Genomic DNA, 11611 nt, shown 5'->3' on the forward strand with positions numbered 1-11611 from the left:
ATTGGTACAGAGTAGGTAATTAAGCAATTTAAGTTAGTCTAAGAAAAAGGGAACTAGTCCATTTTAATCGCATGAATTAATGCAATTTTGTATTCAAATTGCTTTCCATTCTCACATTTTTTCTTTCGTTATCGCAAGTTAATATGGAAAGAGTTACTAGAATAGTTAATAAATTATATAATATTCATTCGTGAGTGTATCTCTTCGACACAGTTCAATGGTTTTGAAATATGTTTTTGCTCTTTCCTGGGATTCCATTTTGGAAATTATTTAATTTTAATCATTTTTACCATTTGAACTTTCTTAAAATCCTCCCAAGTCGTCATTATCGTAAAGACTCAAGAAAAGGTTTTAGAAGGCCAAGGAGCATATTTTCATGTATTAAAAATCTATCTTTTAGATTGCGATCAAACGAATCTCAAAGTGGTATATACAGTGTATTACTTCGAATATTGCACTTTGTGTGCAAATTTGATCGAAATTTATTTTGCGGTTTTTCATGATTGTAGTAGTATTCTTCATTTTTTTATTTTGTTGCCACAAAAATTAATTAAAAATTAAACTCTGCAATAAGAAATTCGCTATAGCGTAAGGTTGAATATATAAAGCAAGTTAGTCTTTTCCAATTGTGGCCATTAAGTATATCTATTACTTCTGCCCTTATATGCAACAGGTATTTTTCCCCACACAGAACTTTTGATATTTCGGGTATTTTCCAATCAGCCGTTTGTTTGTCCAGCTGTCCAAGTAAGCAAACATTTTTTACATTTCTGTGCAGTATACTCTGGCAAATTAGCATGCAAAGAACCAGTGATAAATTGCAGAGTTCCAGCAATGCGATGCAACAACGATGTCAAATAACACACGCAAGTTTCATGACGAAACCATTATTTTATTGAGGCAAACATTTTTTGACCTTATCATCTCTGGAAATAGATCTGTCTATTTGCTGTTTAGGTTATGTTACTTTACTCATTTGGACTAAATTTTGTGGGATTGTGTCAAGACTCTGGTTAATACATATACTTTTGTTACGATTGCTAACAATTAACGAGATAAGACTGGTTGGGCCGGTGGAGAAAGTGGTACAAAATTGCAATAACCGGGTGGTCTTTTGCAAGCCAACAAAATAAAAATACTGCATTTTCAATGATTCTTTGCGTTTTGATTAAAAAAACGTCACATATCTATAAAAAACTTCCATTATATGAAGGTGTACATCATGTTTCTAAAAATTAAAACTTTGAAATGAGCCTATATTCGTACATAAATATCTAAATATATATACAATACATACATATCAATAAATATATTCGTACACACAAAATGTACATGTGTCTCTATGTGTGTATTTAGTATTTTCTTCTTGGACCAATTTCCCATTAGCTACATCTTGTAGGTGCTGGCAGAATAATAATGGACAGAGTTCTTGTATGGAAAATTCAATGTGGCAATTTCACACAGACACTACCGAAAATTATTGTATTTGTATTGCTACATGTTTTTTTTTTTGTGATTGCTTAATGGAAAAAGATCCCAAAGATATATACGTATACGAAATCCTAGAGTTAATGGGAATTTAGCCATACACTGTCGGTCTGCATATAGTACGTGTATACTAAGTATCATATGTACACTCGGAGAAATGTACTCGTATGTGTGTATTCATGTATGTTGTGCGAGAAAATATACAGGTGTCTATGCGTGCGCTGGTATACAAATTTTTCAACAGGAAAATTTTCAAACTGCATGAGTTGGGGAATTTTCAAACTTTTCTGAAATGGCTGAGTACTCTTATAAACTTTTTTTAAATTTTAATTGTTTGCGTAGACCTACATACATAGACGCATTTGCATGTAGTGCGAGAGCGCAGTGAGTAGTAAGCTAGCTGCTGGCACTCTTCCTGTCAATACATTTTTATTTCGAAACGTTTTTTTTTGTTGGTTTTCTGAAAAAGTAGGGAAATTTTTATTGCTTAAGAATGAGATGAATTGAAAATTGTTCGAATTGCACAAATACATTTACTTGCCATAGATATGTGCACACAAATTTACATATGTGTATGTGTGTATTGCGTATGTGTAGAATTTCCATCTATATGGATATGTTCCATTGGTGTTAGTGGCCATTCGTTCAGATCGCCCATATAGCCGCCCAGTTCGTAAGCGGTTAGGGGCTTTCTGCTTTGGGAAAGTTCGTCTTGCATCAGTGTTCTCGGGGTTTTGACAGCGTATAGTGTGTTTGGAACGCTAAGGTTAGTTAGTTAGTGCCTGTGAACGCTTATAAGGATTTATCAAAGAAAATTATTATAACGGCAGCCAATAAGCAGCCAAAGAAGGTTTTTGAAAACATTAAAAAATAATAAATAAAAACAAAAACTCGTCAAAAATCTATTACAAAGAAAAAAAATAACGAATTATTTATTTGTGTTAACTGCGATTTTCAAGCGTGAAAGTTAACTTGGTGATCATCATATGTAACTACATATATTTGTTGGCCTTCCGCTAAAAAAAAATTAACTTTAAAATTATTATGTGTGCGTGTGCCTGTGAACAAATAAGTATAACGAAGTGCAAAAAACAAAAAATAATAAAGATCAGCAGCTGAGTATAAGAAGTGGAAATCTATGAATAATGCCAATTTAATGCCAGTCAAATTAAGTTTGCCACCCATATCCCTACATACATACATACATACGTACATAAGAAAATTTCATATAAATGTATTAAGCTATTCACTAAAGTTAAAGGAAAACTAATTTTTATGTTGGCCATAAGCGATTCATAACAAATGATATATTTTATTCATTGCTGACGCAAATTTGCTTATAAGGAGTTTTGTAACCGAATCGCTTAAGCACAAGCAATACACACACAGGCACACACACACATAAAATGTGCCCTCTACTTGCCCAAGTAAATTTTATAACACTTTTATTATTAGTGTTTGAGTATGTGTATATGTATGTGCATGCATTTGTATGCGTGTATTTTCAATTTGCGATACAAATTTTAAAAGGTTCTTTAGCCATTTTCTGCAAATACACACACACGTACAAACGTATGCATTTGAGCCACAAAAAACAATACATTCATACACTTACGTACTCACATCCACCTGCATACAAGCATCGCTGCGCAATCGCTGTTAAAAGCATGCAAATATAGCAAAAATGCTGTATCCCAGCTAGATCGCTCATGGATAGGCCTTTTCACATATCCTCAGTGCCTGACATGGCAGACACCTACAGTCAGAATTTTTCGATATTTGTCGCCATTTGTTTTTCGAATTGTCAAAACCATTTATTTTTAAGCTCAAGCAGCTTATATACACGTACACTGGCACAAGGCCACATAAAACACATACACTCATTTGCACTTTCACACAACCCACATTAAAATATATTTATGAATATATTTAAGTGTGTGTGTGTACTTACACATACTATATGTACATGTGCATAATTGCATATGGAAATTATTTGGCTGTGTTGAGCGAATTTTGGCACTCGTTTCCCTCATAAGATTTTACCTGGTCGTCGCTAAGAGCTTTCGCAGCTTTCACAATAACTAAACCTCTATCGTAAGCATGCGGCGTACAAGCTTGCGTTCGTAAATAACGCTCGTTGCTTCGGAATTTATCCTTGAGTTGGTCGGGCGATCGGTCGTCAGCTCTTTTCATTTCACAAAGAAATGTATGCAATTTGCTGTATTTTCTGTACGCCCACAAATAATTTTAATTTTAATTTTGTCTGAAATACATACACACACAACCACATGCATACAAACATATACGTATAAGTTTTAAAAATAGCCTCTTTATAAATGAGCTTAGTAATTGGTATCTATATGACCACTATAAAATTTATTTATTTGGTTCACTTAAATATTTATAAAAGTAATATAATATATCCCTATACTCGAAAACTTGATGCAGTAATAATCATAAATTTTGTGCCTCTGAACTATTGAAAGATCGATGAAAATATGAAGCTCAAACTCAATACCAAGCCAAAGACTACCCATTCACTGTCGGTTAATTTAAGCATCAATTCCCCATTCGATACCTAATCAAAGACTGCCGAAAACAGAATTGCCTTGAAACTTTGTTCGCCAGAAAATTAAATAGTTAATAATTGATAAGATTTTTTGCTATTTAGCAATTCTAAACTTTGATTATGTTAATTGAAAATACATTTTTTTATTATATTGTATTGGAGTAATAAACTATATTATTGGAATAATATATAAATTGCATATACTGTATAATGTATGTACATACGAGTATGTGTAAAGTAAAAGCTCTTTTAATCGGACACTCCTGGTTCCGATGCTCTTATGTCCGGCTACAACAGATGCTCGCATATGTCTGCTGTCCGTGAGGGGCACTTTTTCAGGGCAGACATACAAAGAAATTCTAAATTACGCATTGACACCAGCCGAAGATAACACGAAAAGCAGATTGGTCAAAATAACATTTAATCAAAACAACAAAATAGAAAAAAGTAGCGAAAGAATGCGTATTCGGAATATGAAAAGGCATAGGTTTTTTGAAATGCTACATTCTAGAATTTCAGGCGCATACGTAGAAACAGAGGCCACGTAGCTATAAAAAAACACCATTCTCAAATCGCCCACACGGTAATTACACCTACGAATCCACACACATATACAGTCACTGGACAGTGTTTCCATAAAAACTTATTTTTAAAATTTCCGATGATAGGTTAACGAGAGCAAGTGTGTTAGAAACAGCACTCGCCCTCTCGGCTAACTCGATCAAAGAAATTAAAGTGGGCGTTAAAATTCATAATAATGACCAAAGTTAGGAAGAGACCAACATGTTTCGTACAAATGCGTTGTTTACCAAGTATATATTTTTTGTATGTACACATGTATGTACAAACATATTGCACTTTATGATTTCGTGGCCGATACATGTGTGTAGATATGTACATGCATAAAAATATACATTGCTAAATTGGGCAACAGAACATTAATAATGGAGCCTTAAGCCATTTAAAAAATTTTATTAATATTATGAACTACCGGGGAGGTGGTAATTGCAATTTTTAATGGTTTCCTTATTTTTCTGTTTTCATTGGTTTCGTTATTTTCATTTTCGCTCGATTATGTATAAAATCAACTAAGAAACTAGTAAGTTTGTATAATTTCAACACTTACATAGCTAAAAGGTGAAGACCCAATTACCATAGTCGATGGCTTAACCGAACGATTTAACCATTTAATATATAGAAATAGCCTAGATTATTCTCAAACAGCTTTCCCAATATCCAGTCTATAGTTTGGTACACGCAAAAACCGGATATACTTAGAAGAACTAACTCTGGTTTAAACCACTTCAAATTCAAGCATCATTTGGATGGTGAGAATTTTCTAAACCCAAATAGTGCCAGCTGTGACCATATATGTACTTTCCACTGACTCTATACCGACTATTCGAAGAATATTTTGCATCACATTATATGTATGCATATATATACTTTTATAGTCCTATATATCACACAGTGATTCATTGATGACTCGAAATTCATTGCTTTTGTGGTTACTACTTCATCGTAGCATAGCCAAAGGACTACCTATTGGTCATATTTTTATTGCAGGACACTCCGAATGACTAGGGATCCCACGCAGTGTTTTTTGTTGTCAGATATTTCTTGGGTGGCTTCACTATAAAGCGTGTTCTTCTTCTAGGGTTGCTGGTTATATTTCTGGCCTGATAAGAGGAAAATTAACATTGGTGGTGGCTATACTTGTATATGCATGTTAGCATATACCGCAAAAAAATTATACTCAACCACCTTGACCTAACCTTACTACCTTGACCTAACCTACTCTAACGTAGGAACAAGCCCGCAGAGAGCATATCCGGGCCTCTGGGGAAAATTGCAAATGCAGGCTCTTTCCAATTATGTCTAATTTGTATAAATACGTATAATCTCGAGTCCGGGCCTCTCTGAGAACTCCGGGCCGGGGGTAAAAAGTCCCCGCTCCTCCCCCCTCTCGTCGGGCCTGCGTAGGAAGTAGTTTCTTTCGATAAGACAGCCCTACCTCCCCACCAAAAACAAAAGTTATGAAGGATTTGTGCGAAGTTTGGCGATTGGGTCTACTCACTCCACGCCATGGCCACTGCAACCATACTACATTATTTGAAACTCTGTTACTTTCTTTAGGGTTACGTTAAGTCTTCAGACTACACTAACACAGCAACCATTTTGAACGAGCTTGAAGCCAACACTCGAGAAGGCATGGGCGGAATAAAGCCGCTCATATTGAGCTGACCACTGTCAGCGAAACCGAGGCAGCCTTTCGAATGACATGATGGCATGAACGTAACTCAAAATAAAGCCAGAATCAATTTGATACCTCGTATCGTTGTTTTTTTTTTTTTAATTCATTTCCTTTCGATCTTATCTGTTCACCCCGTGTATACGATTTATGACTGCGGCATTATGAATTTCTATCAAAAACAATTTTATCTAAAAAAGCGTATTTACTCATGAACTTAGATAAATATAACCGGAAATCGGTCTCTTATATATATCAGGTTGTTTAATATGTAAAAATTACCTCTGAAAAACCACATAAACTAACCAATCCATTTTTCGTTCGTACTCTCGCAGTGTTATTCTTCATTTCTTTATTCCTCCCTCTAAGTAAAACAAAAACACAGACACCATGGATGCCATCAAGAAGAAGATGCAAGCGATGAAGCTTGAGAAGGATAACGCCATTGATAAGGCCGATACCTGTGAAGCTCAAGCCAAGGATGCCAATGCCCGCGCAGACAAATTGCAAGAGGAGTTGCGCGATTTGGAGAAAAAAATGGTTCAAGTTGAAGTTGACTTGGTCACCTCTAAGGAACAGTTGGACAAGGCCAACCGTGAATTGGAAGAGAAGGAGAAACAATTAACCACCACCGAATCCGAGGTCGCCACTTTGAATCGTAAGGTACAACAGATTGAAGAAGATTTGGAGAAATCCGAAGAGCGCTCCACCAGTGCCCAACAGAAATTGCTGGAAGCCACACAAGCCGCTGATGAGAACAACCGGTTAGTTAGTGCAATACAAACATTGAATAACAAAAATTTGTAATATAAAAAAACAAAACCATCATTCAACTCTAAACAGTATGTGCAAAGTATTGGAGAACCGCTCGCAGCAGGATGAGGAGCGTATGGATCAATTGACTAACCAATTGAAGGAAGCCCGTATGTTGGCTGAAGATGCTGACACCAAGTCCGATGAAGTATCACGTAAGCTGGCCTTCGTTGAAGACGAGTTGGAAGTGGCTGAAGATCGTGTCAGGTCCGGTGAAGCCAAGATCATGGAACTTGAGGAAGAATTGAAGGTGAAAATAATAGAAAAAATCAAATTGCCTATGCATATATACATACATACATCCAAGGGAATTTTAAACTAACCGCTTCAATTTTATTTATTGTTTGTTGTTTAGGTCGTCGGTAACTCGTTGAAATCCTTGGAAGTGTCTGAGGAGAAGGCCAACCAGCGTGTTGAGGAGTTCAAACGCGAAATGAAGACTCTGTCCGTCAAATTGAAGGAAGCCGAACAGCGCGCTGAACATGCCGAGAAGCAAGTGAAGCGCCTGCAAAAGGAAGTCGACAGGCTAGAAGGTAAGATTTGGCATATGGTGCGCAGGTATTTTTTCTTTAGAAAAAGAAGAGAAATTTTTGTAAAATATTTTTGAGCGAATTTTTTATTATTTTTCATTAATTTGAAAATAATGCGCTTTGAAAGTAATACAACGTTTAACGAATGCTTAGCTTTAACTAATTAACTGACAAATTTTGTTGGTTATGCATTTTTAGTAGAAATCAGTTTTTTTGTACATATTTTTGTAAATATTTATTTACATATGTATAAAAACAAATAGAAATACTTTTTGTATAGAATCAACACTGAGTTGGTGTAATGTTTAAATTTTTTTATTTAATTTGTATTTTCATGTTTATAAAATTTTTACTACATCTACTACTGTAATATGCTATTAATGCCGCTTATATAATATGTGAAAATATTAAAATGCTTTTTGCAGACCGTCTCTTCCATGAGAAAGAAAAATATAAAGCAATCTGCGATGATTTGGATTCAACATTCGCCGAACTTACGGGATATTAAATATCAAATATCACAACAAAAATATTATCATTTCGAATATCATCCAGTCTCAACAAAAAACCTCATTCAAAAATACAAACAACCACAATTGTTTTCAAAATTCTTTTCAAATCAAAGAGAAAACCAAAAATTTCCTACATTACAATATATTTTGCCTAAAATTCGCATTAGCTCAGTTTCACAAACGTATTTCAGTGCCATCTGGCCACCTTTTCTATACACCGCGAATAATTACATACCACTATACATCGCAAATCATCACAGACTCAATGTTTGACTTATCCGCCATTATGTCCCTTGACCAAATGAAACTGCCATTCTCAATCACCCAAATACACTGTAAATATTCGTCCTTATTAGCCATTTATTTTTCATAACGCTACGCTCGTCAGCTGCGCTTTTAATATCTGCTAACCAATTCCTGCTGAGCAAATCTTAATTACTATGTACATAACAACAAAAGAAAAATGCTAAGGTGTGAAAAAGTACAAGTACAATTTGCCGCTCTAGTGAAGCCCGATTCTGTAAAAATTTACCAAAGGTGAAAATGTTGAATTAATAATTTTTTAATTATTTATATAATATTTTAATTTTTATATGTTGAAGTTTGTATACAATATGCTGTTTGTATATATGTGTATGCCTTATTGTACACTATATGTATTTATTAAAGTACCCAGTGATTGTAGAAATGAACAAGTAGCTTTATAGTTTTGATTCCCACACAAACACTTTTTGAGCTTTTTTTACTTCATAATTTATGAAAAGTTGGTATTTCAGAGTCATACAGTGGAAAATCTACATTTCATATTCCTTCCAGATCGTACTCTTTCAATCCAGCTTTGCTTACTTTCTTACAAACTGTTTTGTAATACACATTTTTTTCGAGCTTCATTTTATCTGAATGTCAAATTTCATTTTGACTATTATAAAAAGAGTTTCAATAGGACCATTATGTTCATGTAGAAAATTTCAATATGGTAATTACGATATTTCGATTGACTAAAGTGTTTATTCCTACTTGCTATCATAACAACCGAGTAGGAAAACTTCTAGTCAATATATTCTCTATTGAATGTTCCTGTCATAGTGAGAGAACACACCGTTGGAAGCATAGAAAATATGGCAGCTCTAAAGCCAGAACTTCATACCAAGTGGAAAATTGAGCGAGTGACTGTGAGACTCCGGAGAAGCCTCGATAAAAAGTTCTTTGAGGTGTACATCATAACTCGCAACAGATTCTTCTGAAAAAAGTTTGAAATGCATTTGCTAAGAAGACGTTTCTCGAGGTATCCCTAGGAGAATTTTTTTTCGTAGCTCTTGGAAGCCAATAAATCGCTTTTCGCTTAGAAAAAACGGCCAAGTTGTTATTGTAAGATTAACAATTATTTGAAAAATAGGCTCTCAGGAATATCTGGCGAAATATTTCACATAAGTACAGTGCAAAATTTCAAAAAGATTGATCTAGTAGACTTTGAATTATGGCGTCCACGGTCTTCAAAATAACAAGTTTCAGAAAAACGCTTTAAAACAAGCAGGTATACTAGTAGAAATCCGCCTTTCAACAACGGACTCTCAAATAAGTACTCATAACTTTATGACACAATATTTATGAGATCACATATTTATGAGATATTATGTACTCATTAAAAAAAATGTAAATAAAAAACATTTTGATCATTTAAAGCACCGAAATTTTCCCGAATGGATGTTGCAAGAGCCCTCTACTGAGAATAATTATTTATTTAAACTAATATAAGTTCAGTCAAAACGAAACCTGAATTAATATTCTTTGATTTTTTTGAAATTCCTAAAAAAATATATTTTTCAGCTTAAACTGCTCTTTGGAAACTCCAAATAAAATTTATTTGAATCTCAGTGTAAAAGAAAAAAATATCTTATTATAATCTCCTTTACAGCATGAATACTGGTTTTGAAGATAGTTAGTAATAAAAAACATTAGTGTTAATAAATTTTTTATTTTACTTTTAAGAAAAACTTTAAATGCGACGGCTTTGCTTAAATAATCACGAATACATCGTTCCGGAAGTGAGCCTTATTTCTAAATCCAATTTGATGAGCAAAGCGCTTTCCGAACATTTTTTCGTCACAATTTTTTATATTAGCCAAAATTCAATTCACTGTGCAAAACTTAACGCGTAAATTGAGAGTGTTGAGAGAATTAGGAATACCAGATATTTATAATAATCTACGGTGATTTGTGGAAGGTTGAAACCTTCTATTATTCTTCTTGCGCTAGAATAAAGAATGTATGTAACTTCCTGACTTTCTTTGCGCGTTTGCCCCCTGTGCACAAGTAATTTTGTAAATTATCTTTCATACTTTATGTTTTTTCTTTCCATATGCACACAAATTAGTTTTAGACCAAATCTACACATTACTAGTTTTAGTGCATCCATAAATGAATTTTGTTAACTTGCCTTTTTTTTTCTTTTTTTGGTAAATACGTTTTGCTTGCCCCTTGCACTTGAAATAGTTTTTATTTTTGTGTTGTTTTATTATGTGTTTATTTTTACTTGTTTTATCCGTTCCATATTATATTTGCACATTCTATTTGAAAATATACATAACAGAGTTTAAAAAACGATATTTTTGTAATTTCATATTTCCATTCTCTCCGTACAGACGAATTGGGTGTCAACAAGGATAGATTCAAGTCGCTCGCCGACGAAATGGACTCCACATTCGCCGAGTTGGCTGGTTATTAAAGAGTTCAAAGCGTGAAGACGACAATGCTTTTCTAAATCAAAAGTTCGCTTGTAAAGTTTTCGCCTTGGAACCGATCCAATCGCAATAACAACAACAGCAACCTATTGTAACAATCTGTAAATTAAAAATAATTGTATAAATGTTAAAAACATCAACAACATATTGAAGATGAAAACAAAAATCATAAAAAAGATATTAACGACAACAACAGCAACAACAACACCTATAATTGCTTTTTAATTTTTCTAGTAAAAAAATTCATCAATGCAATGGAAAGTCGATAGAACTTACGCGCTTTGAATGAATATTTTATTAAATAAATTTAAAAAAACACTTTTTACAATTTTCATAATTTCCTAATTTAACGAAAATATAATTGTAGTTTTATATGTGCACATACACACACATTTGGAGTATCAAACTGAAAAATATTATAAATTAAATGAAGATGTTTGTTAAAAACAATTAAAACTACAAAAACGAAAATGAAAAATAGCTGCCTTGTCCAATTGCTTCACTCGGCTCGCTTCCAATTTTCAGTTCATTTAAATTCCACCTTTGGTCGTTTATTTATTTAGCATACATACATACATACAAGTTAACATATAGAGAGAGAAGAGAATATTGTTCGACTTTGATTAGGAGCATTACATACACTGGGAGAGCAAATGATAAATTTAAAACTAATATATTAAATAATAAAAACCAAAACCAACAAAAAA

The 11611-nt window shown here is 33.6% G+C and overlaps 1 protein-coding gene across 2 annotated transcripts; it reads left to right on the plus strand.

The window, feature by feature from the left end:
- Positions 1–2143: 2143 nt before the first annotated feature.
- Positions 2144–11222, plus strand: LOC128871737 (tropomyosin-2). 2 transcript variants are annotated; one of them, XM_054113760.1, is made up of 5 exons: positions 2144–2254; positions 6644–7072; positions 7152–7371; positions 7477–7654; positions 10806–11222. In XM_054113760.1, the coding sequence occupies exons 2-5, from the start codon at positions 6699–6701 to the stop codon at positions 10886–10888; spliced, it is 855 nt and encodes a 284-aa protein (XP_053969735.1). In that variant the 5' UTR covers positions 2144–2254; positions 6644–6698; the 3' UTR covers positions 10889–11222. The 2 variants fall into 2 exon arrangements, with proteins under 2 accessions (XP_053969735.1, XP_053969734.1); XM_054113759.1 differs by lacking the exon at positions 10806–11222 and adding an exon at positions 8077–8324.
- The last annotated feature ends 389 nt before the right edge of the window (positions 11223–11611 follow it).

This window comes from Anastrepha ludens, chromosome 2 (genome assembly GCF_028408465.1).
Source record: "Anastrepha ludens isolate Willacy chromosome 2, idAnaLude1.1, whole genome shotgun sequence".
NCBI classification, from domain to species: domain Eukaryota; kingdom Metazoa; phylum Arthropoda; class Insecta; order Diptera; family Tephritidae; genus Anastrepha; species Anastrepha ludens.